General features: G+C 35.2%; 1 protein-coding gene and 1 long non-coding RNA gene across 3 annotated transcripts in view; one reads left to right on the top strand and one right to left on the bottom strand.

Moving 5' to 3' along the window:
* Positions 1 to 235: 235 nt before the first annotated feature.
* Positions 236 to 22,141, bottom strand: pcmtd1 (protein-L-isoaspartate (D-aspartate) O-methyltransferase domain containing 1). Its single transcript, XM_048175100.1, has 6 exons — positions 21,756 to 22,141; positions 11,893 to 12,390; positions 8,889 to 8,991; positions 5,567 to 5,738; positions 5,045 to 5,168; positions 236 to 3,222 (listed from the first exon to the last, which is right to left on the bottom strand). The coding sequence occupies exons 2-6, from the start codon at positions 12,197 to 12,199 to the stop codon at positions 2,864 to 2,866; spliced, it is 1,065 nt and encodes a 354-aa protein (XP_048031057.1). The 5' UTR covers positions 12,200 to 12,390; positions 21,756 to 22,141; the 3' UTR covers positions 236 to 2,863.
* LOC125258209 overlaps positions 18,889 to 22,646 on the top strand; it is a 28,886-nt gene continuing 25,128 nt past the window's right edge. The window contains exon 1 of one of the 2 annotated variants that reach the window (XR_007182547.1): positions 18,889 to 19,040. This is a non-coding gene — a long non-coding RNA (uncharacterized LOC125258209). Of the gene's footprint in view, positions 19,045 to 22,646 lie in introns of both variants that reach the window. The other variant, XR_007182546.1, reaches the window with a different exon arrangement.

The following is a 22,646-nucleotide window of genomic DNA, read 5'->3' as shown; positions in this document are numbered from 1 at the left end:
ACTTTGTCTATTCTGATTTTTGTGTGTGTTCAAAAGTGATTTTGTTTCTGTGTTGCATTTGACTGATGTTTAAGCCCAAAGCATACTTTGGTTTTTACTTGACGCAAATTTTGTCACCAGAACTGTATGCGCACCACCTGATGTTTTACAATTATTTTTGTAACTACATTACTAACAAGTTCTCATTACACTAAATCCCATATGACAAACACCAGCTTAGTAAAAACATAACAGGTTGGCTATAAATATATTTAATGAAAAGAATGAAAGCATCAAATTACAGTCAGTGATACACTTGAAAAAAAGACACTCGTGTGTCTCGACAGGGACCATCTGTAAGACATGCTGTGGAATTAGACCTCATGGAACGTTCTTACAACCTTCTAACAACCACAAACTCAACGGACAGATTCACCAGGCTCCGCTAACCTTGAGACAATGGTCCGGTTTAAACATTTTAGGGTGTGTTTACATGACAACGATGTGTGACGACAACAATTTTGTCAAAACGATCCCGTTCACAGGGATCCACAAAAACGCTGTATTCTGCTCCCAGGCCAGTAGTTGGCGATGTCACTTGGTAAAGATATGCTGCGCACCTATTGACTGAACGTGTAATACATGTGCGCATGACGTCACCTTTTTTTTTAATTTTTTTTTTATTATTATTATTATTATTTTTTTTTTGGTACAAATTTGCAGTTTTGTAGTTTACACTGAAAATATAACGGTATAGTTTTCAAAAACTTGCACTTTGAAACCCGATTTCAAAAGTTTGCATTTTCAGTCCCCCAAAATGCCGTTGTCATGTAAATGAACATCCAAAACACATAAAAAGTTTTACGTTTTTTGTTAAGCAATATGAAAAAATTGTGAAAATTACTACAAGAGCCTCTCAGGACTCGGAACACATGTAGAATCTGCATGGCTTATGATTTGTTCTCTCAGTATCTCTGTCATAAATGTTTTTTATGTTCATGAGGGAAACGTAACCTAGTAGTAAGAGTTTATATTTAATAAAGTATTACACTTAAATGTGTAAACCAAGAACAAAACACATGAACCTCAGTCTTTTTATGAGTTTTTGAGTCATTTTGAATATATAAATGCTGGATTGAAAAAAACATTAGTGCTGGTGTTTATCTATTGTATGTAGACTGTACCTTAACCTGTAAGGACAAATATGAAGAATCATTTTGGTTAATATCTTTACATTCTAGTTTCCCTGTTACCATCACATCAGAAATAATAGAAAATAGGCAATGACTTAAGGTGCTTAAAAAAAACATTGCTTTATGCAAGTGTGCTTCTAAAAATCGACCAAATTAAGTCATTTTCTTTAAGGAAAATGAACCAAAATATGTATGTATCCAAATTTTTAGCTTGGTTCATAGCTGTGGCATAACAAAAGCTATTCAAAATGAATGCATCCCAACCTAACGTCCTAACGTATCAAAGCTAAATACATCAACAGGCGAAAGATACCTGTGTTTTTTTGGGGACCAAAATAATAATAATAATAATAATAATATTCAGTACTGCCCTGAAGAAGCTGCACAATATAGCGGCAATGACTGTATGATGGTTTTGTCAGTCCCTCAATCGCCCTGAATCGCCAGGATCTCAACATCCAATAGCCATTGTGAGGAAGAGCATGCTGGGAAACCAAAGAACATACAGGACCTGGAGGACTTTTGTGGGACGAACTGCACAACCATAAACATAATATTAAGAAATGTAAATGCATCTACTGAATAAAGTGTAAATTAAGGAATTTTTAAGTTTATATTGCATATTAAGTTGTTTTAGCTTCTTCAGAGCTGTACTTAAAAACATCTTATTTTTAATATTTAAATTAAAAAAAAAAATTTAGCAGATTCTAAACATGAGTTGAACTATATATATCTGATTTATAGACAATATTTTGGGTGTTTTTCCAATATCTCAATCTGTGTATTTTTGGGAAATGGGACAAACATGACACAGGATGTAAATTCTATTAAGATTCCATTTCAGTGTAACAAAATCATTAACAATCAACTGAATAAGTGAAATTAAGCCACAGATTTCTTATGCTGACAATATATTGCAAACAAGTTGTTACAACAGTGTGAATTCACCGATTACAAACCGACACAAACAGTGACGTCTCTTACATTTTATGATCACAAGCAGAAAGTGGAGCGTTAGGTCTTCAGGACGACTCGCAGACGAAAGAAACAACCAAAAAAATTATATCATCTATTAAGAGAGTTCAATATCGGTACTTACAAATGTGACTAGAAAGTAAAAAAAAAAAAAAAAGTAGAAATGCAAAACACAGGCCAAAACAATCCTCTCTAGATGGAACTTCACTAAAACGGTCCAAAGAGATACCGAAAGCATTAGCATCATAAACAGCGAAAACTCCAGAAGGTTCGGAGAATCAAAGAAGGCAAAAATCAATCCCAAAATAATGACTTGAGTTTTTCATTCTCCCTACAATTAAAAAAAAGAAAGAAAACTGTCATTACTGGTCTTACAATACAAGCCTGTGAAAAATAGCTTCATCGATTCTTCCGTCACATTTAGCAAACTCTTCTGAATACAAACAAGGCGAGCAAGAAGCTTCCAAACCACAAAGTTCCTCCTCTGTAGTGAAAAATCACATTCAAAATGTGAATATTACAACGTTATGAGTCATTAGAACAAACACAGCAAGCACAATCAAATCAAGTCTCTTGGAAACGCAGCCCAACCCCATTTAAATGTTTAAATTATGCTACATTATCAAAAAAAACAACTATGAAATTCAGGGTCAGAAGTAGTCTGAGAAGGAAACCACCACCACCACCACCGTAGATTAACACTTAGACGGGACGAGTTATTTCTCGCGGTAGTACAGCAGGTACGACTTCAGCGACTCGGGCAGCGGCAGACTCAAGATTTTGTCTCTCAGATGGTTGACCTGCGGTTCCTCGGGTTTGATCAGCTCAATGTCTTTCTCCTGCTCCTCCTCTTTGCTCTCCTCCTCGATGCATTCGTCCTCCTGAGGAATCAGCTGGTTCCCGACGAACACGTAGGTGTAGGTGCGGCGACGGCGGCGGCAGCGCCTGCGCTTGCGCTTCTGGGACGGTCTTTGCGTGTTGTTGCGGCCGGGGTTCTCGTCGTTGGTCAGGTTGCGGAGGGTTCGGCGGATGTAGATTCGCGCCAGGTCCTGAAGACTCCTCACGGTCAGAGCCGCTGAGGAACGGACAAGAAATACAGTTTATTAACTTCCCCAGTTGATTATTCACAGCACATTAAGACAACTGTTTTGTATTACAAGTTTTCTGAAATGTCATGTTTAAATATGCAAAGAGGCATCTTCTGATTAAATATGTAAAAATTTGCATATAATTCCAGAACAGAAATTGCTTGTTTCATTATGTTGATACATTAGAGTTAAATTCCCATTGTTAAAAATGTCACTATAAATCAGAAAATAATGTCAACAGCCAGGAAATAAATATATGTTTTTAGGAATACAATGCTATATAAATCAGGCAAATTATAGATGAATGAACAAACGCCTCTTTAGAATATATATAGAAATAAAACTGTAAAGTTTACTATATGTAAGAGCTATTTCTGGCTCAGTGCATGAGAAAAAAAATCTAATTTTGAAAAAGACTGAAATCTGATTGAAATCTACTGATGCAAATAGATAAATTATAACAAAATAAATACTCAAACTAGTGTGAAAGAAGACATTATGGAAGAAAAATAGCCTGAAATTGATCAGTGATTGAAAAAAACAAAAACAACTCTTTGTCTTTTGAAAGTCTTTCACTTTTCTGAATGAATCATGTCAGTAATTTTGAGAAAATGGCCTGTAAATACATGTATTGTAACTGAAAACTACAGACGCAAATAGATAAAATGTTATAAAATACGCACTTAACTCTTTCCCCGCCATTGACAAGATTTTCCGTCGAGTCCCCCCCCAGGAATCGGGCAGTAATGCCTGATCAAAAGTTGTTATCGTGATGTCTTGACTAATTATAACCTATTTCACTATTGTATGATGTTTATTACATTATTATTACAACATTCTTGAAATATAAAATGAATGCCTGTGTATTGCATAATAAAACAAAATGGAAACACATCCATGCCTAAATTTTTTATAAAGATAAGGATTGTTGCAACATACTATGTTCTGTAAAAGTAATTTAATATTAATTTTACACAATAATAGCAATGTGGTATAGTATATAATATTACTATTATACATTTTTAATAAATTAATTGTCATGCTAAGTACACACAATCATTAACTTGAAACATGTAATTTGGGAACTATATTATATAAGCTAAGCTAGTTATGCTAGTACATACGCTAACTAAAAAAACAGTAAGAACGAGAAATGCTTGATTTCACATGAACCGTGTAACTTAAAAGACATTAACGGTCATTTTAGCGCATTTTAAACTATATAAATCATATTGTGATTTTTCAGAAATTATAATCAGGCACTAAAAATGCTACCCATTAAAAGTCAGTAGACCCAGTGGGATCACTTGGGGTCCTAAAGGAGACCCGATTAACTGGGGGGACTCGATTTCTCACCACACTGTAATTTATGATACCATTGACGAGTATTTCCGGCATTCGTGTTCATTCATATGCATGTTTTCACTTAGTAGGGGGCGCTATTAAGCATCCTCTAAAATAGTACATGCGTTTCCGGATCCAAAACAAGTGAAAAAAGCTTCCATCCATCTATCTAAAACGCTGGCGTTGGCTGGCGACATTTTTTTTTTTTTTTTTTTTTAATTCAGGCCGGGTAAGAGTTAAATGTGCATTTTAGATTTCTTTCCACTAGAATGAAAGACATGTGGAAACAAAATCTCAAAATTGCCCAGTGCATGAAAACACCAATGGTTTTGCCTGTGGTGTAATGAATCAGGTTAGTAATTGAATCTGCAGTAAATCAGTCTGTAAAATTGTACTTGGAAACCTCCCTAGTGGCAGCTGATTAGACAGAGCAGTGTGAGATCATATTTAGGGGTGGAGACTCACGGAGTACCACAGCTTCAGCCTTGCAGCCTTCTGTCCTGTTCTGCTGAACAAGAGGAGCAAATGACACCGCCAGGATATTCTTACTCTCCCAGGAGCTCTGACCAGTTCTAATTATCTGAGTCAGCTGCAAGAACACATAAACACTGAATGAGACGGACGGTGTGTGCTAATAAAGAGGTCAAACATTTGATGCAAGACATGAGGTGCGTCCCAATTCTCATACTTGTGCACTATTCTATGCCATTTTGTAGTATAAACAGTGTAGTGTGTTCACACAGAGAGTGTGGAATGATGGACACTTCATGCACTCAATTACATAGAGGAGGGGGCGGGGCTATCAGACTCAAGTGTTGAATGACAAAATGATAAGGAAAGTAAAATTTGTGCAGCATTTGAGAACCACAAATGCAGATGCTTGGGTTTGTATTTTGTAATCTAATGACATTCAGACATTTGTGACAAGTGTGACTGAAGTGTCCAAACACTTTTAGGGGCCGCCGTATGCATCATCCTGTGGTTTACCTGATCCTCTATTGGCATGACCAAAATTCCTCCGACTTTCAGCAGGATTTTCATATAGTTCTCATGGTCCTTCTGAACTCCAGCTCCGCAGTATATGCGGTCATACTGGTGACTGTCTGACGAAATCTCCAGACAGTTCCCCACGACAAAGTGTGGTTCGCAGAACTCAAACCTGAAATGTCACATTTGTAACACTGATATTAATTTCTAGAACATGTTTTATATTTCCTGGTGTTTGTTTTTGCAAAACTTCCAGCTATGAGGTTGCTGACGTGTTCAGGTTATGTTTAGTGTACTACTATGTGATTGCTAGGTTGTTCTAGATCACCTTTTTGGCTTGAAGGCCCCCTATTGCTCAACAACATTTGAAGGCCCCTCATTTAAGCTATAATATTTCATCCAGTATGTTCTGCTGTAATTATAAAGGGTGAATTCAGGTTGATAAACTGTGTCAGAAAAAAATATCTTAATGATGTCAGATAACACTTAAGCAAAACATGGTCAGGTCAAAGTGTCTGAATCATTTTTGGTTCCAAATTTTTATCATTTTTACTGGTAGTCCACTGTATGAAGAATTTTTGGGTATAATATGTCACAGTTTACTTAATTTTTGCTAACCTCACTTACGTAAATGAACTATACTGTCCTGCACCCACTAGTAAAAATATATCAAAAATGTATGAATAATTTTTGGTTTGACTGTGTAGCGTGTTATAAAGTAAGATTTGCCAGATATAAACTTGCAATTCTGAGGAAAAAAGTCATCTTTTGTCAGAATTGTGAGATATAAACTTGCGGAAAAAAAGTATGAATTGCTAGATGTAAACTCGTAATTGCGAGAAAGTCAGAATTGCGAGAAAAAAGTCAGAATTGCACGTTTATATGAAAATTGTGAAAGGGAAAAAGGTCAGAATTGCGAGATATAAACTCGCAACTGTGAGAAAAAAGTCAGAATTGCGAGTTTATATCACAATTTTGAGGGAAAAAAGTTAGAATTGCAAGATATAAACTCGCAATTGCGAGTAAAAGTCAGAATTGCGAGAAAAAAGCTAGAATTGCGAGAAAAAAGCTAGAATTGCGAGAAAAAAGCTAGAATTGCGAGTTTATATCGCAATTGTGAGAAAAAAGTCAGAATTGCAAGTTTATATCACAATTTTGAGGGAAAGAAAGTTAGAATTGCGAGATATAAACTCGCAATTGCGAGTAAAAGTCAGAATTGCAAGAAAAAAGCAAGAATTGCGAGTTTAAGTCAGAATTGCAAGAAAAAAGCAAGAATTGCGAGTTTATATCGCAATTGTGAGAAAAAAGTCAGAATTGCAAGTTTATATCAAAATTGTGAAAGGGAAAAAAGTCAGAATCGCGAGATATAAACTCGCAATTGTGAGAAAAAGTCAGAATTGCGAGTTTATATCACAATTATGAGATAAAAAGTCAAAATTGCAAGTTTATATCAATTTTGAGGGGAAAAAAAGTTAGAATTGTGAGATATAAACTCGCAATTGCTAGTAAAAGTCAGAATTGCGAGAAAGTCAGAATTGCGAGAAAGTCAGAATTGCGAGAAAAAAGCTAGAATTGCGAGTTTATATCGCAATTATGAGAAAAAAGTCAGAATTGCAAGTTTATATCAAAATTGTGAAAGGGAAAAAAGTCAGAATCGCGAGATATAAACTCGCAATTGTGAGAAAAAGTCAGAATTGTGAGTTTATATCACAATTATGAGATAAAAAGTCAAAATTGCAAGTTTATATCAATTTTGAGGGAAAAAAAGTTAGAATTGTGAGATATAAACTCGCAATTGCTAGTAAAAGTCAGAATTGCGAGAAAGTCAGAATTGCGAGAAAGTCAGAATTGCGAGAAAAAAGCTAGAATTGCGAGTTTATATCAAAATTGTGAAAGGGAAAAAAGTCAGAATCGCAAGATATAAACTCGCAATTGTGAGAAAAAGTCAGAATTGCGAGTTTATATCACAATTATGAGAAAAAAAGTCAGAATTGCAAGTTTATATCACAATTTTGAGGGAAAAAAGTTAGAATTGTGAGATATAAACTCGCAATTGCGAGAAAAAGTCAGAATTGCGAGAAAGTCAGAATTGCAAGTTTATATCACAATTGTGAGGGAAAAAAGTCAGAATTGCGAGAAGAAAAAAAAAAAAAATCACAATTGAGTGTTTATATCGCTTCAATACAAGCTTCAATAATATTTAGTTTATATCTTGATTTTTTTTTTTTTAGCATTTTCATAAAAAAATTTTTTTTTTAAGTCTGATTATTTTAAGTCAAAAGAGTCCATCTTATTTGATATCTATATGATATTCTGGTCTCGAGATATGTTGGTGAGTTTGTTTCGCAATATTTATTGTTCGTCAGGCAACGCTGCTTTTCGAATCACTAAGAAGTAATAGCACAACTCTTATTAATTAATAATTTGAGTTATCATGAGACAACAAGGAACCACACAGCAACCAAATAGCTATGTGCCAACAACAGCGAGTTTAGCACTCGTATTTCCTTTAGAACATGTAATAATCTATTTTTATGAATGAATAAAAAGCAGTTTTTGCTAGAGAACAGATATGATGCCAAGAGAAATCTGATATTGAGCATATTATTAGCATGAGTCCATATGCGTTTGTATTTGCTTGGAGCCACTAGGCAGCTGTTTTCATTGAATAGCTGTAGACATGTAATGGATATTGATATCTAATAAACTGATCCCAACAGGAGAGCTCCCAAAGCTCAACAACATTGATTAAGCAACCTTTGGGCACATGGCCTTCAGATAAATAGCGTCAGCATTTCGTCTAATACGTCATTACGGCTTTTTCTCCTGACCTCAATAACACTGCTCGCTCTGGTGCATGACGAAAACAGATGTTTGCAAGCAGCAAATGCCAGGGAGAGCGTTCAGGGAAACCCAGTTGCGTGTCCAATACTGAAGCGGACTTTCTGACCTAGCGGTTCTGGCTTTGACAGGTGTTCACACAGGTGTGCAAATCGCTCAGCAGACCGCAGAGAGCTGGGGTGCGCTTGAAGTATTTATTCATTGAGCCTGTGGTTTGGGGTTAGCTAATGCATCCTTTGTGTCACATGGAAGATTAATGGGCAAGGCTGACTAAATCAAAGTTTTAAAAAAACAAGTGATCTTTGAAGTGCATAACTACAGAACTGTGGAATTACTTTGGTTTGCTTGAATCTCAGTTTGCCATTTAAAACAGAGCCATTTCAATTTCTAAAAAACTTCTAATCAAATCAGCACTTCAAGTAGAATCTTTACATTCACTCTCCAATCTACAGACACATAGCAAAATAAATGTTGAACATGCCTGTCAAAGCTGTCGCTGTTTTTAATGAAGTCGTCGAGTCTTTCTTTTGCATACTCCACAACATCCTTATGGAGCTCAACACCGTGATTTACTCCAAACGGACCTGCAAATAATGATAAGATTAATAAGTCCCTGGATATGTTTTGGGTTCATCATTCAACATAAGCACACAACAGTTCAAATGTTTATAAGAAAGGATTTTTTAAAAGAAATTATTACTTTTATTCAACAAGGGTGCATTAAATGCATCAAAAACAACAGTAAAACATTTATAATACATTCATAAATGCAGCTCTTCTTAACTTTGTTCACCAAAGAATCATGAAAAAAAAAAAAATATATTAGAATGATTTCTGAAGGATCATGTGACACTGAAGACTGGAGTAATGATGCTGAAAATTCAGTTTTGTAAAAATATATTCAAATAGACAGTATTGGGGATAATGCATTTCAAGTAACTTAAGTTACATAATCGGATTACTTTTGCAAGTAACTAGTAAAGTACCGCATTACTTTTTCAATTTACAACAAAATATCTAAGTTACTTTTTCACATTTATTGACTGACAGCTCTCCTGTCCCCATGTTGAGAGAAATAAAATGCAGAGGTGTTGTGTGCGCTGTGTGAACATGATGGTTATTGTAGTTCTAGACTAAATGTGAACATGCATTTACTCATCTCACCTGCACAAAAACATTCAGTGTTCCTCAAAATGAATAAAAACAGTGAAATGCAATCTCAGAATTTTATGCAAACCTGTAATAATTAACTATATTAAATTACACAAATATACTTGATGCATTTAATCTCACTTTATTATCCAATGTCTTAGCTGCTGACCTTCAATGATCTAATTCAACCATACTAATAAGCAAAAATGACTTTAGATTTAGAAATAAGAGTGTTGAACTTCCTTCTCCTGTATCCTGTTCTTCTTTAATCCAGAATGGTTTGAGCTGCGCCCTCTGCTGAACAGGTGTAAATCTGCATTTCCTTCAGCTTGAGGCTTATTCATTTCACTTTTGTTGTGAAAGAGCCTTTACATTTGCCAAAAATATAACTTTTTTTGTTGTTATTAAAAAACAAACAAGCAACCCCAGCCCAGATGAGAAAAATTAACGCAAAAGTAAACATAACCCATTACTTTTCATAAAAAGTAAGGCAATGAGCAATTAGTATAAAGGCAATTAGTTAATTTTTTAGGGAGTAATGCAATATTATAATGCATTACTTTTAAAAGTAACTTTCCCCAACACTGCAAATAGAAAACAGCTACTTTGAATTGTAATAATATTGCACAATATTGTTGTTTTTACTGTATTCTTCAAATAAATCCAGCCTTTTTTAGGCTTTTAAAAGCATTAAAACATTATCAACCCCCAACTTTTGTAGTATGAAATTTTTCAACCCATTTTATGTTCCTCTAACTAAAAATAAAACATAAATCTGATTGCTTACTCAACAAACCGCTTGATTTCATGCCTGTACCACGAAACAGTATGAGATATTTGTCAGTTTTTGCCAACATTTATGACTTAGGAGTTTGTTCAAATCCCTAAACTTAAAGGATTAGTCCACTTTTAAATACACTTTTCCTGATAAATTTACTCACCCCCATGTCATACAAGATGTTCATGTCTTTCTTTCGTCAGTCGAAAAGAAATGAAGGTTTTTGAGGAAAACATTCCAGGATTTTTCTCCTTACAGTGGATTTCAATGGCTACCAACAGATTGAAGTCAAAATTACAGTTTCAGTGCAGCTTCAAGGACTTTAAACGATACCAGATGAGTAATAAGGGTCTTATCTAGCGAAACCATCGGTCATTTTCGAAAAAAATACAACCGTTTATGCTTTATAAACAAAATATCGCCTTGAACGTACTTTCCGCTTCCGCATTCTTCATAACGCTTACGCTGAATGTTCTACGCCTTCCCTATTCTACTTACGGAACGAACGCGCCGCCAGTTTCATTTTTTTCCGCAACTTGAATAGGGAAGGCGTAGGACATTCAGCGTAAGCGTTATGAAGAATGCGGAAGCGGAAAGTACGTTCAAGGTGATGTTTTGTTTATAAAGCATAAACAGTTGTATTTTTTTCGAAAATGACCGATCGTTTCGCTAGATAAGATCCTTATTCCTCGTCTGGTATCGTTTAAAGTCCTTGAAGCTGCACTGAAACTGTAATTTTGACCTTCAATCTGTTGGTAGCCATTGAAATCCACTGTAAGGAGAAAAATCCTGGAATGTTTTCCTCAAAAACCTTAATTTCTTTTCGACTGACGAAAGAAAGACATGAACATCTTGAAAATCTAAGTGTATTTAAAAGTGGACTAATCCTTTAAGTATGAGCAATAATATTAATATTGATGAAAATAAAAGATATATATGACTCAAAATGCAATTACTACTATGTAGAATGTACAAACAAAAAATTAAGTGAAATAAACACTTCATTTGTTCTCAGTTGACAAGAGGTTGAGAGCCAAGAAGCCGATTTATGTGTGTAAAACACAAAACTCTGATTGTTCCTGAATCCTAAATAATCTTTATTTTTTGGGAACAAATGTCTTTTCTTGTTTTTCTTTTGATTGATTTCTTTTTAAAGGGATAGTTCACTCAAAAATGGAAATTTTGTCATCACTTACTCGCCCTCAAGTTGTTCCAAACCTGTATGAGTTTCTTTCTTCTGCTGAAAACAAAGGAATGTCGGTAACCAGACAGTTGATGGTAGCCATTGACTTCCATAGTATTTTTTCCCACTATGGAAGTCAATGGCTACCATCAACTAATTACAGACATTCTTTAAAATATTTTTTTAGTTCCACACATGAAAGAAACTCATACAGGTTTGGAATAACATGAGTGTGAGTATGGATGAACTAACACATTAATAATAATAATAGAAATTTTAAATAAATTAAAAAACATAAATTAATTATATCCTCAATATCTGCTATGTTTTCTTTATTTTGTCCTTTTATCTAAACCCTAGTGTGGTTCTCACCTATGATCAGGCCCACCATGGTGCTCAGGTATCCTGTGCCACTGCCGAGGTTAAGAAAAGACAAACCCTGCTGGAGTTTCAGGGCTTCCATCACCTCGGAGTAGATACACGGCGCTGAGAGATGTATATTCCCGTGCTTCCACGCCAGATCCTTGTAGGCATTGTCTCTGTAGCCCTCCAGGTAGTAATCTCCACGGTCTATGGCCCTAAAGGCCTGCTCGACGCAGTCTGTGCGGATGTACTGGGCTTCCTTCAGGTTGTCTATCAAATCGTCGTTATCCTCGCCAGCACTGACTGCTCCCCCCATGTTCCCCTCACACAGCCAACAAGGGAAAAAAAAGTAAAAGAAACAAACAAAAAAAAAATGCAGAGGAGGTGAGAGACGGGTAACTAGACCGGTCCACACATCCAGATGAAAGTGCTGGAGCGATTCTCCACAGGGATGCCCAGTCGTGATGTCTGTCCCACACTTCAGACCATTCTCGGCTATGGCAAGATCTGAGGATTGAAAAACAAAGGGTGACGGTTTTAGATCTCTCTTTCACATTTCAGTTTACTTCTCTCTTGGCGCACAGCCGGAAAAAAGGAGCCATACCACGCGAGATCCTCGCGCGCCACCTGATACCTGCTGGCTTTGATTCTTCAGCTAGGTGTTGCGTGTACCTGATGTTACCTGCCTGATGCAACCAGCTTTAATATTGCAGAAGGCAGCTGAAGTCTAAAAGGCCCATTCACACCAAGAATGATAACTATATTTGCGTCCTCACCAACAAACGATAACGGTCTGTTTATTCTAAGCTCACGCGCTGCGGTTTTAAAGTGTGTACAACATTTTTGCAGTTCTTGTTGCATTTACATGGCTTTAACCAGCAGATGTCCTCAGCGTGCTATGTTTCGAATGAATAGCTAGTGTAATCGATCTAATCTAACAGTGAAAATAGCTGACAAAGTCAATATAGTGGAATAAAAACAACACCTATTCTTTTTCACTGCAGCTTCAAAGGAAGCAAGACAATGTTGTCAAACTAGCGCTGGATATCTGAGGTAATTATGTTACACTGTTTGCTAACCTGGCATAGGCTAATGATCTCATCGTTAATATTTCTCACTATTTATTCTGAGGGTATGATGATGTTGATTTATTTATTGATCTATTTATTATGATGATATGGTCCCTCTCTAAATAGTGTTAAAGTAACACTGAAGCAGAGTTAAAGTTAATGAGATAATTAAACAATTAAAGGTGCCCTAGAATCAAAAATTGAATTTACCATGGCATAGTTGAATAACAAGAGTTCAGTACATGGAAAAGACATACATTGAGTTTCAAACTCCATTGTTTCCTCCTTCTTATATAAATCTCATTTGTTTAAAAGACCTCTGAAGAACAGGCGAATCTCAACATAACACCGACTGTTACGTAACAGTCGGGATCATTAATATGTACGCCCCCAATATTTGCATATGCCAGCTCATGTTCAATGCATTACACAAGGGCAGCCAGTATTAACGTCTGGATCTGTGCACAGCTGAATCATCAGACTAGGTAAGCAAGCAAGAACAATAGCAGAAAATGGCAGATGGAGCAATAATAACTGACATGATCCATGATATCATGATATTTTTAGTGATATTTGTGAATTGTCTTTCTAAATGTATTGTTAGCATGTTGCTAATGTACTGTTAAACGTGGTTAAAGTTACCATCGTTTCTTACTGTATTCACGGAGACAAGAGCCGTCGCTATTTTCATTATTAAACACTTGCAGTCTGTATAATTCATAAACACAACTTCATTCTTTATAAATCTAGCTTTAGCCCGTTAGCCACGGAGCACTATCAAACTCATTCAGAATCAAATGTAAACATCCAAATAAATACTATACTCACATGATCCGATGTATGCATGCAGCATGCATGATGAACATTTTGTAAAGATCCATTTGAGGGTCATATTAGCTGTGTGAACTTTGTTTGGGAGCGCAAGATTTAAAGGGGCTGCAGCCTGAATCGGTGCATATTTAATGATGCCCCAAAATAGGCAGTTAAAAAAATTAATTAAAAAAAAAAATCTATGGGGTATTTTGAGCTGAAACTTCACAGACACATTCAGGGGACACCTTAGACTTATATTACATCTTGTGAAAGAACGTTCTAGGGCACCTTTAATAAGGCTGTGACTTAAGTTAAGTTACTGTCTTCAGCGATTCTGCTTGTTAACAGCAGGTGCTCATCACTAATGTGCAATCATACTCTGCAATGACGTCTGCCATTTTAAATGTGTGAGCCCTTCAATTAAAATGGATTCTGATTGGCTGTCAGTGTTTTATTGTTCAACAGCTGGAAAGAAATAATTCTGAAAGTGATTCCAATGATATCGTTCCTCTGTATCGTTATCATTATAGCTGTGATGTGTGCAGTGCTATTCTTTTACATTTAGAATGATTTTTAGAACTATATATCTATTGTCATCTTTATTGTTATCGCTTTTGGTGTGGACGGGCCTTTAGTCTGAAGTCTTATTACATGTCTCAAATGTTAATATATTATACATAAATGTCGGTTATTAATCAGGACACAAGAAATTCTGCTTCCTTTCAAAGCAAGAGCAAAGTAAGCCTAAGTGACATTTGGGCTGCAGACATTTAGAAAGTGTCAGAATTTGCATGTTTCTTCAGCTCACTGGTAATTGAGTTAAGCTGGATTGCTTTAACCTCAAGGATTTTCACGAACCTGAACCTGATCTGGAACAAAGAAAGAAACATGAGGCTTGTTTATTTACAATGGTTCAGCGAGTGCAAGAAAAGCCCAATTACTGTACATAGAAATGTCTCTATTCTCCACTTCAATTAAGGAGAGCTTTGCAATGGACCATCCATCTAAAAAGAACCAATTAAATCTGTTTTATTTTCTTTGTTGACACACTTACTATTGAAATTAAAGAGCTCATTTAAATATATTGTATGTAGTTTTTAAAAAGCCAACAGGCTTTAGTTTACATCACAACCAATAAATCATGATTTTCTACTTGCTATTGTCAGAAGCAGCTAGCATTGGGTTGTTTTCATTCTTACAGTGTCCCCAAAGTGACATTTGCAGATGTCAAATAGCAGATTTGCAAGAAAACCTTTTACAAAATGCACAGGGTTTTGTATATCTGTGAGGGTTTTTCGTGCATGGTAAGGGTATTTTCCCTGCAAATGACACTTTATACAGTACTCTACATTAAGGCTCATCTGGGACAAGTGGATTTTATGAAGAGGCAAGTGAAAGAGAATTTAACTTGCTCGACCGGAGACGTAGCCTAATTAAAACGTCAATAGCAAATGACTAGGAGAGCACCGCAATTTCCAAAAATGTTCAGGCAAGAATGATTCCATGTAAACAATGACTGATAACGGATATTTTTGGATGGTAACAAGGTTGCGCACAGCCTGTCTATGTGAGAGACTCTTGTGGAGAAATCAAAACAAATGAGCGCAACAGCACACACAAAAACACTCACATAATCTAACAGAAACACACTGTGGTAAAAAAAAATAAATAATAATAATAATATTTATACATTGTAAACCATAACACTAATAATAAATAATTGGTTTGAGTAGGACAAACTCAAATTAAACAAATGAGTTGAATCAAATTAACTTTTATGAGTATTTAGAACTTTCTTTTTCTTTTGAGTTCACGAAACTGACACATTTTAAGTAATCTTAATTGTTTCATTGTTTTGAGTTATATGAACTTGTTTCTTTAAATTTAAAGAAACTTAAATTGACCTGAAACTGGGCTGGGATTTCTATTTCCCAGCATGCTTTGCCATGAATAAATGCTAACATTAAGTGTTGTATAATGTTTTTTTTGGGTGCAAGATTAGTGTTAAGTGGGGATTTAGTAGTGTTTAATGCTTTGCTATCCCAATTTAGAAGAGTTTCTGTTATGTGGGTTTTTTTGGGGGGGTGGGGGTTACCATCATGGTGATGAGTGGAGCATAAGTTTATTTTGAGAAAAGATATATGATAAATCTTCTATATTGCCATACACTTTCAACATGCTATGCTAATGATATCAAAGCATTGTGTTCCCAATTAACATTTGCTGAATTAGCTAGTTATAGCTAGCTAAGTTTCCACGTACTAAAAATATAAGTTGAGATTACATGATAATTTTAAGTTAACTGTATCAATTAACCTACTCAAAAAATTCAAGTTATAAGCAATTAAAATGTATGAGTACAAAAATGAAATCTGCAAGTTCTGCTTACTTTAAAGGGATAGTTCACCCAAAAATGAAAATTATTCCATGATTTACTCACCCTCAAGCCACCCTAGGTGCATATGACTATCTTCTTTCAGAAAAAACACAATCAGAGATATATCTAAATATATCCTTAGTCCTCCAAGGTTTATAATGGTTGTGAATGGTAGCCCAAAAAATGAATCCATCAGCCGTTGGAAGCGAATCAGCCGTTTGAACAAATCGGTTGAATGAATGATTCAATGACTCACCCATTAAGATAGTAACTTGCCACCACCTACTGGCAATTTAGTGGCACTTCAGATGCAATTTCTGTGTTTCCTGTGCAGCAGAACAATTGATTTTCTTGATACTGATTTTTTTATTTAATTGGTAACATCCCTATAGTGTCTTAATAATGTTTTATTAACAAAGTTCGCAAGGAACAAGTTCAAATGATCCATCCAATCAGAGGAGGCCTATATTATATATATATATATATATATATATATATATATATATATATACACATAGCTATATATATATATATATATATATATATATATATATATATATATATATATATATATATATATATATATATATATATTATACACACACACACACACATAACTGACTCACTTATGTTCCTCGACAGTTTTCTGCATCCCTCTGCTACCCCGACTCCTCACTATTGGCTGGTTCCTTTCCCAGCCAGGGATACAGAGGGAGTACTCTGGTTTTGGGCCAAATTCCGAGCTTAGAGCTCTCCCCTTAGACATCACGTCAAATACACATACTCTTTTACACTATCTGATTATTTGTAAGTGTGAACCTTTGTGAATTATTCTAAATGAATTTATTGATAAATGTAAGAATTTGACATGAAAGATGACATACATTTGATAAGGTTAAGGAAAAAAATTGCCCTTGAAATTAATTTAAGGGGCCAAATATTACAAAAATGCTGATTAAAGTAAATAAGAGCTGACAGAACTGATGAGAATATTGCTTTGATTTCATAAGGTTTTAAATGTCTACAGATATGTCTAAACCCCCATAATTTCCTTGTTCTTCATTCTTTCCTGCATTTGTCTTTTTTTTTAGCATTTCCCTGTATCACTGCCCTTTGAGTCTCCTGCACTAAAAATACTGCAGGGAGGGATCTGGGTCAAACCTCCTACTCTGTTTTGTGCAAGACCTGATTGCAACCCTACAGAGACTCTCTGTACATCAGCATACAACTTACAAAAGAGAACGGCACCTATTATATGTCTCTTTCTTTTCTGAAATAAATAAAGCTGTTAATATTGGACATAAAAAAGGATACTGGTTTTCATAACACTGCTAACTGCTTTTTGACGGAGAGCAAGTTGAGCAACTGGTGGACTGTTGTCGAGTTAATACTGGAACTGTTACAATGAACTGGAACAGTTTGTTATAAAGCTGAGCTGATCCGTCATTAACATGTTTAAACTTGCTAGTTGCATAATTGCAACATTATCACACTACACCGATGCTTGGCCAGAATTAATCTGTTTACTGTTCCTCAGTACTTTTCCAGTGATGATAAAAGCTAAAGTAAAAGCAGGCCTTCTTTGTATGATTCTTCACAATATACTATGTCACGCTGCAGGATATTATTGAAACTTCACGACACATCAAGTACCCATTACAGCATACATCTGTCCTGCCAATATCAGACTGTTGTGTTTTATAAGGACACGTGGAGTGTGTAAATAGTCTATATTTTAAAGGAAGCTCATGCCCTCGCATTGACTCCTACTCCGCATGTCTGACTCGGCAAAAGCAGAAGCCACAAACTCTCACCGGATTCATTTCAAGCCTCGATGAGAAGAACTGTGCCATAATAGAGGGAAACCCTTCCCAAAATACATGACCCGACCTGCAGGGGACACACTAATAGTAATGATAATAATAATAACAAATGTTCGGGTCACACTTCACCCCAAAATTAAATATATATGTGTGTGTGTGTGTGTGTTTAATTTTTATAGAAATTATAGTTTGAATAAAGAACATTAAGGCCTTTCTGAAGTGTAAAACATTCAGAATTTCTTATGAATTTCTTTCAAATATGAGCTTTAAATATTTCATGAGATTCACCTAATAATAATAATAATAATAATAATAATAATAATAATAATAATGTTTAGGTCATATTTCACCCAAAAATTGTAAAAAAAAAAAAAAAAAAAAAAAGGTACAGTTTTATTGTTAATAGAAATTATTGTTTGAATTAATAATAATAATAATAATAATAATAATCACTGAGATATTAAACATATGTCCAAAAAAGCCAAAGTACACATCACATGACAAAATATTTTAATATTTATTCCTTACAACTTGTACTTATTTATAACTATTTATATTCATACTAGTATCTAGACAGTTTTCCTAGAAGCAACCAAATAAACTAGTTCAGACTCTAGTGTGAAAGATTTGATTAAGAGCAAACTATAGCTTCAAGCGAGCAAACATACTTTTATGTTTTCATATTATCTTCCATATTTTATATTTATTTATCATTTATTAATTTTCATTTACAATCATTTTTTATATTACTCATTATTTTCCATGCTCTTGCAATGCTTTGCTCTTGTGGTTCAATCTCATGATTGTGTGGCCTTCACAAGTTAGAGATAAGAAGGAGTGTATCCATTTCAAGGTTTCACGGGAGGTTGTGAAGCAGTTTGTAACCAGAAGTAATTTTGGTAATTTGTGCTGGTCAGACGAAGCCAGACTATGCAGAGAGAAAGACTCAAATTAGATTCTGTTAAATTACTTTCATGATAGAATCTAAGAAGACCAACATTGTGGTGGAGAGAGAAGTTCAGCATGGCTGGATCTAATATTCCTAGCGACTGAGATCTAACAAGTGTGCATTCGGTTGGTAAGGTTTTTAATTGTACTATACAGTAACCATTCTGATCAGTAATTAAAATAAAACTATAAAAAACATTCTGTTCTGTAAAAAGTAAAAAAGCTTTTAGAGCTGATGGCCAATAAAAATTATTTATGTTGTAGAAAAACAAAAGAAGAAAAAAGAGAAAGAATAAGAACTGTATTTAAGGAGCATTTACTTGTGAAACTAAACATATATATTTGTGCCGATTAGTCTAGGTAACAAACAAAAAAACTATTTAGTTGTGAGGATTAAAGGTGCAATATGTAATATTTTCTGTCCACTAGAGGTCGCTAGAGGCCTATTCAAAATAAAGGCGTAGCTTCATGATGCCAAGTTTGAGTGCGGAATCTTGGGACATGTGGTCTTCACCTCAACGGACGGTGGAAAAGAACTGGGATAGGACTCGGGAAGAGATCATGTTCAAGGATGCGATTATTAATGTTACTGCAGGACCGAGTGTTGTGGGAGCTGAACGAGGCCGCTGGAGCGATTGTGCTACAGTAAGATAGATCGATTTTAGAATATCATATTAGATGCTGGATGGCTTGTGTTGATAAATGGCATGCAATTAATTTTAAAAAGTATTGTATGATGGAGAAAATGCTGTATTGCTGTTACTAAAAAAAAAGCTGCATCTGATTATGCTAGGTTAGCTACTTCACAAAATAGCGTTTTTCTCTGAGACATGGTAAAGCATGGTACTCACAAAAAAAAAAAAATCAAGAAAATTAGACTTAAACAATAAGACTAAACATGTTGAGCTATATAACAATAATTAGTTTTCTGTCTATAAATGTAACCAAACAGTTGTTCCCTTGTCTATTAAAATATGTAATATATTAAAGCGTCTTTGGTGTTTCTATGGTTTCTACAAAATAAAACCGGAAACCGAAGGTTAACGCGGGTATGACGCAATTGACAGGCGACTCCTCACACGTCCCGGAGCTTTGGTTAAAATTGCAATTTCCTCACGATTTACAAATAGTTGCAAACATTTGGGATATTGTAAGTACTCAAGTGAACAAAATATATAACACTGGCCTAGTGGTTTTTGGATATTTTACTGCAAAAATCTTACATATTGCACCTGTCAAACGATTAATCGTGATTAATCGCATACAAAATAAAAGTTTGAGTTTGTATAATATATGTGTGAGTAATGTGTGTAATTAATATGTATATATAAATACACACAAATCAATGTATATATTTAAGAGAAATATGTTATTTCTGTACAAAAAAATGTATTTATATATAATATAAATTATATAAAAATATAAATAAATACATATACTTGTAAATATTTCTCAAATATATACATGGATGTGTTTGTATTTATATATACATACATAATAATTACACAAAGTACACCCACATATATTAGCCAAACTCAAACTTTTATTTTGTATGCGATTAATCGTGATTAATCGTTTGACAGCCCTACAACTGATGGCCAATAAAACATATTTATGTTGTGGAAAAAGTTGAGCAAAAAAAAGAAAAGAAAAAGAACTGTGCATTTATTTGTGAAACTTGTAACAAAAAATAAAAAGATTTATTTGTGAGGATTAATATTAAAGAAGCTTGCCATAACAACACTCGACTCTAAACAAATAGTATAGAGCCGACATGCCATATAAATAATAATTTTATATTCCTCTTAACGATGTTTCTGTCGAAAGTGAAGAGAAATGCCGTATTTGCGACGCTTCCGTTTATTTGTTTGTTTACGCTCGACGCATATAGAATACGGATGGTGACTGACTGCGTGACGCACCGCGCTGAGGTCCATCCATACAAGTTAAGATCTACATTTCCACGACGCAGTCGAGCTAAAGCATTTATAAAACACCACACATATCCGCACTGCGTTAAAAACAGTGTTTATCGACGTGTGCGGTGCTTAATATATCTACATATGATATCTGAGATAATAAAAATCAAAGTAGCAAGAGAGAGAGAGAGAGAGAGAGAGAGAGAGAGAGAGAGAGAGAGAGAGAATGTAAGCGTTTCGCATGTTTAGATCCGCCATAATCTCTAAGCAGGACTTGCATGCATACATTAAATTAATTCGGTAACAGATCAAATTACCAGGGTTATGCAATATCACTTGTCATTTAAAATATTTACGAAAAAACTCCCGGTGTGTCGTGCATCTGGCCTTTGTTTTTATGTGTTGTGCAATGAGAAAAACGTAAAACAACAATAAGGAAATAAAAAAGCAAGTTATTAAAGCTTCAGAGACAGTTGTCATAGCTACTGCTATTGTTATGTCTTATAAGTATTAGTCAACTTGCAGCATCTGGTTAAAACGCCTCCGTATTTCTGAGTCAGTCTGTAATTCAGATGAAAATAAGCTGAGAGCGAAGAAGAAGAAGGAAGAAAAACTAGTTCTTCGTTTACTTGAGAACAGAAACCCATGCTGTGAGATGACATTAACGCTGCAGGACTGAGAAAACCAGTAAGACGGTTGCATTGTGTTTGACCTGGTACAGCAAACCACTTTAGACTATATAACATTTGTGCATTCTTCAAAACAGCCATTTTGGGCTTTTTTTGCGTGCATTAAACCAAGACAGTAAGTTTGCATTTAAATGTCTGCCACATGTACATCTTCTTCAGCTTGCTCAGATCAACGGAAAGCAACAAAACAAAAATGTCGGCATCATCTTTGCGGAATAACAATGTTCACTGACCTTTATAAAGCCATGAATCAATCTCAGGCTTTGCACTAGCCAAACACACTGGATGCACATTAGAGTTGGTGTTTTTGAGCGCACTGTTGAGTTATGTATAGATTTTCTTGGCGTTGAACAGCCAGCGCTGTTTTTCTCCAGGAACAGCTGAGAGGATGTAAACACACGTCACGTGGTTCACAGAAACGAGGCTGCGGACATTAGACGGCAAATGCTGCTGGCTAATAACTGATTGCTACGATAGTCCTCCAGGGGGCTCTTGGAGGCCCAAAAAAAACAAAGCCCCATTGAGCTGCATTCAAATATCAGCTCGATTATTGTAATACTGGAGGTATTTGTAAATATAAGTGTATAATCTTTTGAATATACTAACACTAAGGATTGGTATCTGAGATATATTTACAAATATGCTCTGTATATCGATATAAAACGATTAAACACCAATCGCCTAACGATTAATCACCAAAGAATGTGATTAGCCCATACCGACAAGCGCTGAGAAAAGTATCACGTACCACGTGACCAAGCCGTATATAAGCGTCTTCAGGAGCGTTCTAAGCGCTTGAAACGTCAAAAACCGTTGAATTGAAATACACAGTGAACAGTTAAAATATAAAAAAATATTATTTAAATACATAGTATATGGTTAATTAGAGACATCTTCCGGGCCAATTCGCCAGCCAAATTCTTCTAAATGCCTTTCTACCTACTTTTTTCTGTTTCGGACAGCGGTTATTTTCCCCCGCCTTTATTCAGATATGTCCCGCCCCCTGAGCCAGGATTGGCTAGTAGCCCGAGAAGGCGGTCAGCGATTGGACAGCTTAGAAGTCGTTCATAATGACGTAGCTATCATAGCAGGAGAAGGCGGGACATAAGTGAAAAAACTTTACC

Source organism: Megalobrama amblycephala, linkage group LG22 (genome assembly GCF_018812025.1).
Source record: "Megalobrama amblycephala isolate DHTTF-2021 linkage group LG22, ASM1881202v1, whole genome shotgun sequence".
NCBI classification, from domain to species: domain Eukaryota; kingdom Metazoa; phylum Chordata; class Actinopteri; order Cypriniformes; family Xenocyprididae; genus Megalobrama; species Megalobrama amblycephala.
Note: the sequence above shows the minus strand (reverse complement) of the source record. Positions and strands in the feature narration are given on the sequence as shown.

Excerpts from the sequence above, each read along its gene's own strand:
- pcmtd1 (XM_048175100.1), bottom strand. The coding sequence starts at position 12,199 with ATGGGGGGAGCAGTCAGTGCTGGCGAGGATAACGACGATTTGATAGAC. Across the intron at positions 5,739-8,888 it reads AACAGCGACAGCTTTGACAG|GTTTGAGTTCTGCGAACCAC; the intron begins GCATGTTCAACA and ends GTGACATTTCAG. Across the intron at positions 3,223-5,044 it reads GGCTGAAGCTGTGGTACTCC|CGGCTCTGACCGTGAGGAGT; the intron begins GTGAGTCTCCAC and ends TCCGTTCCTCAG.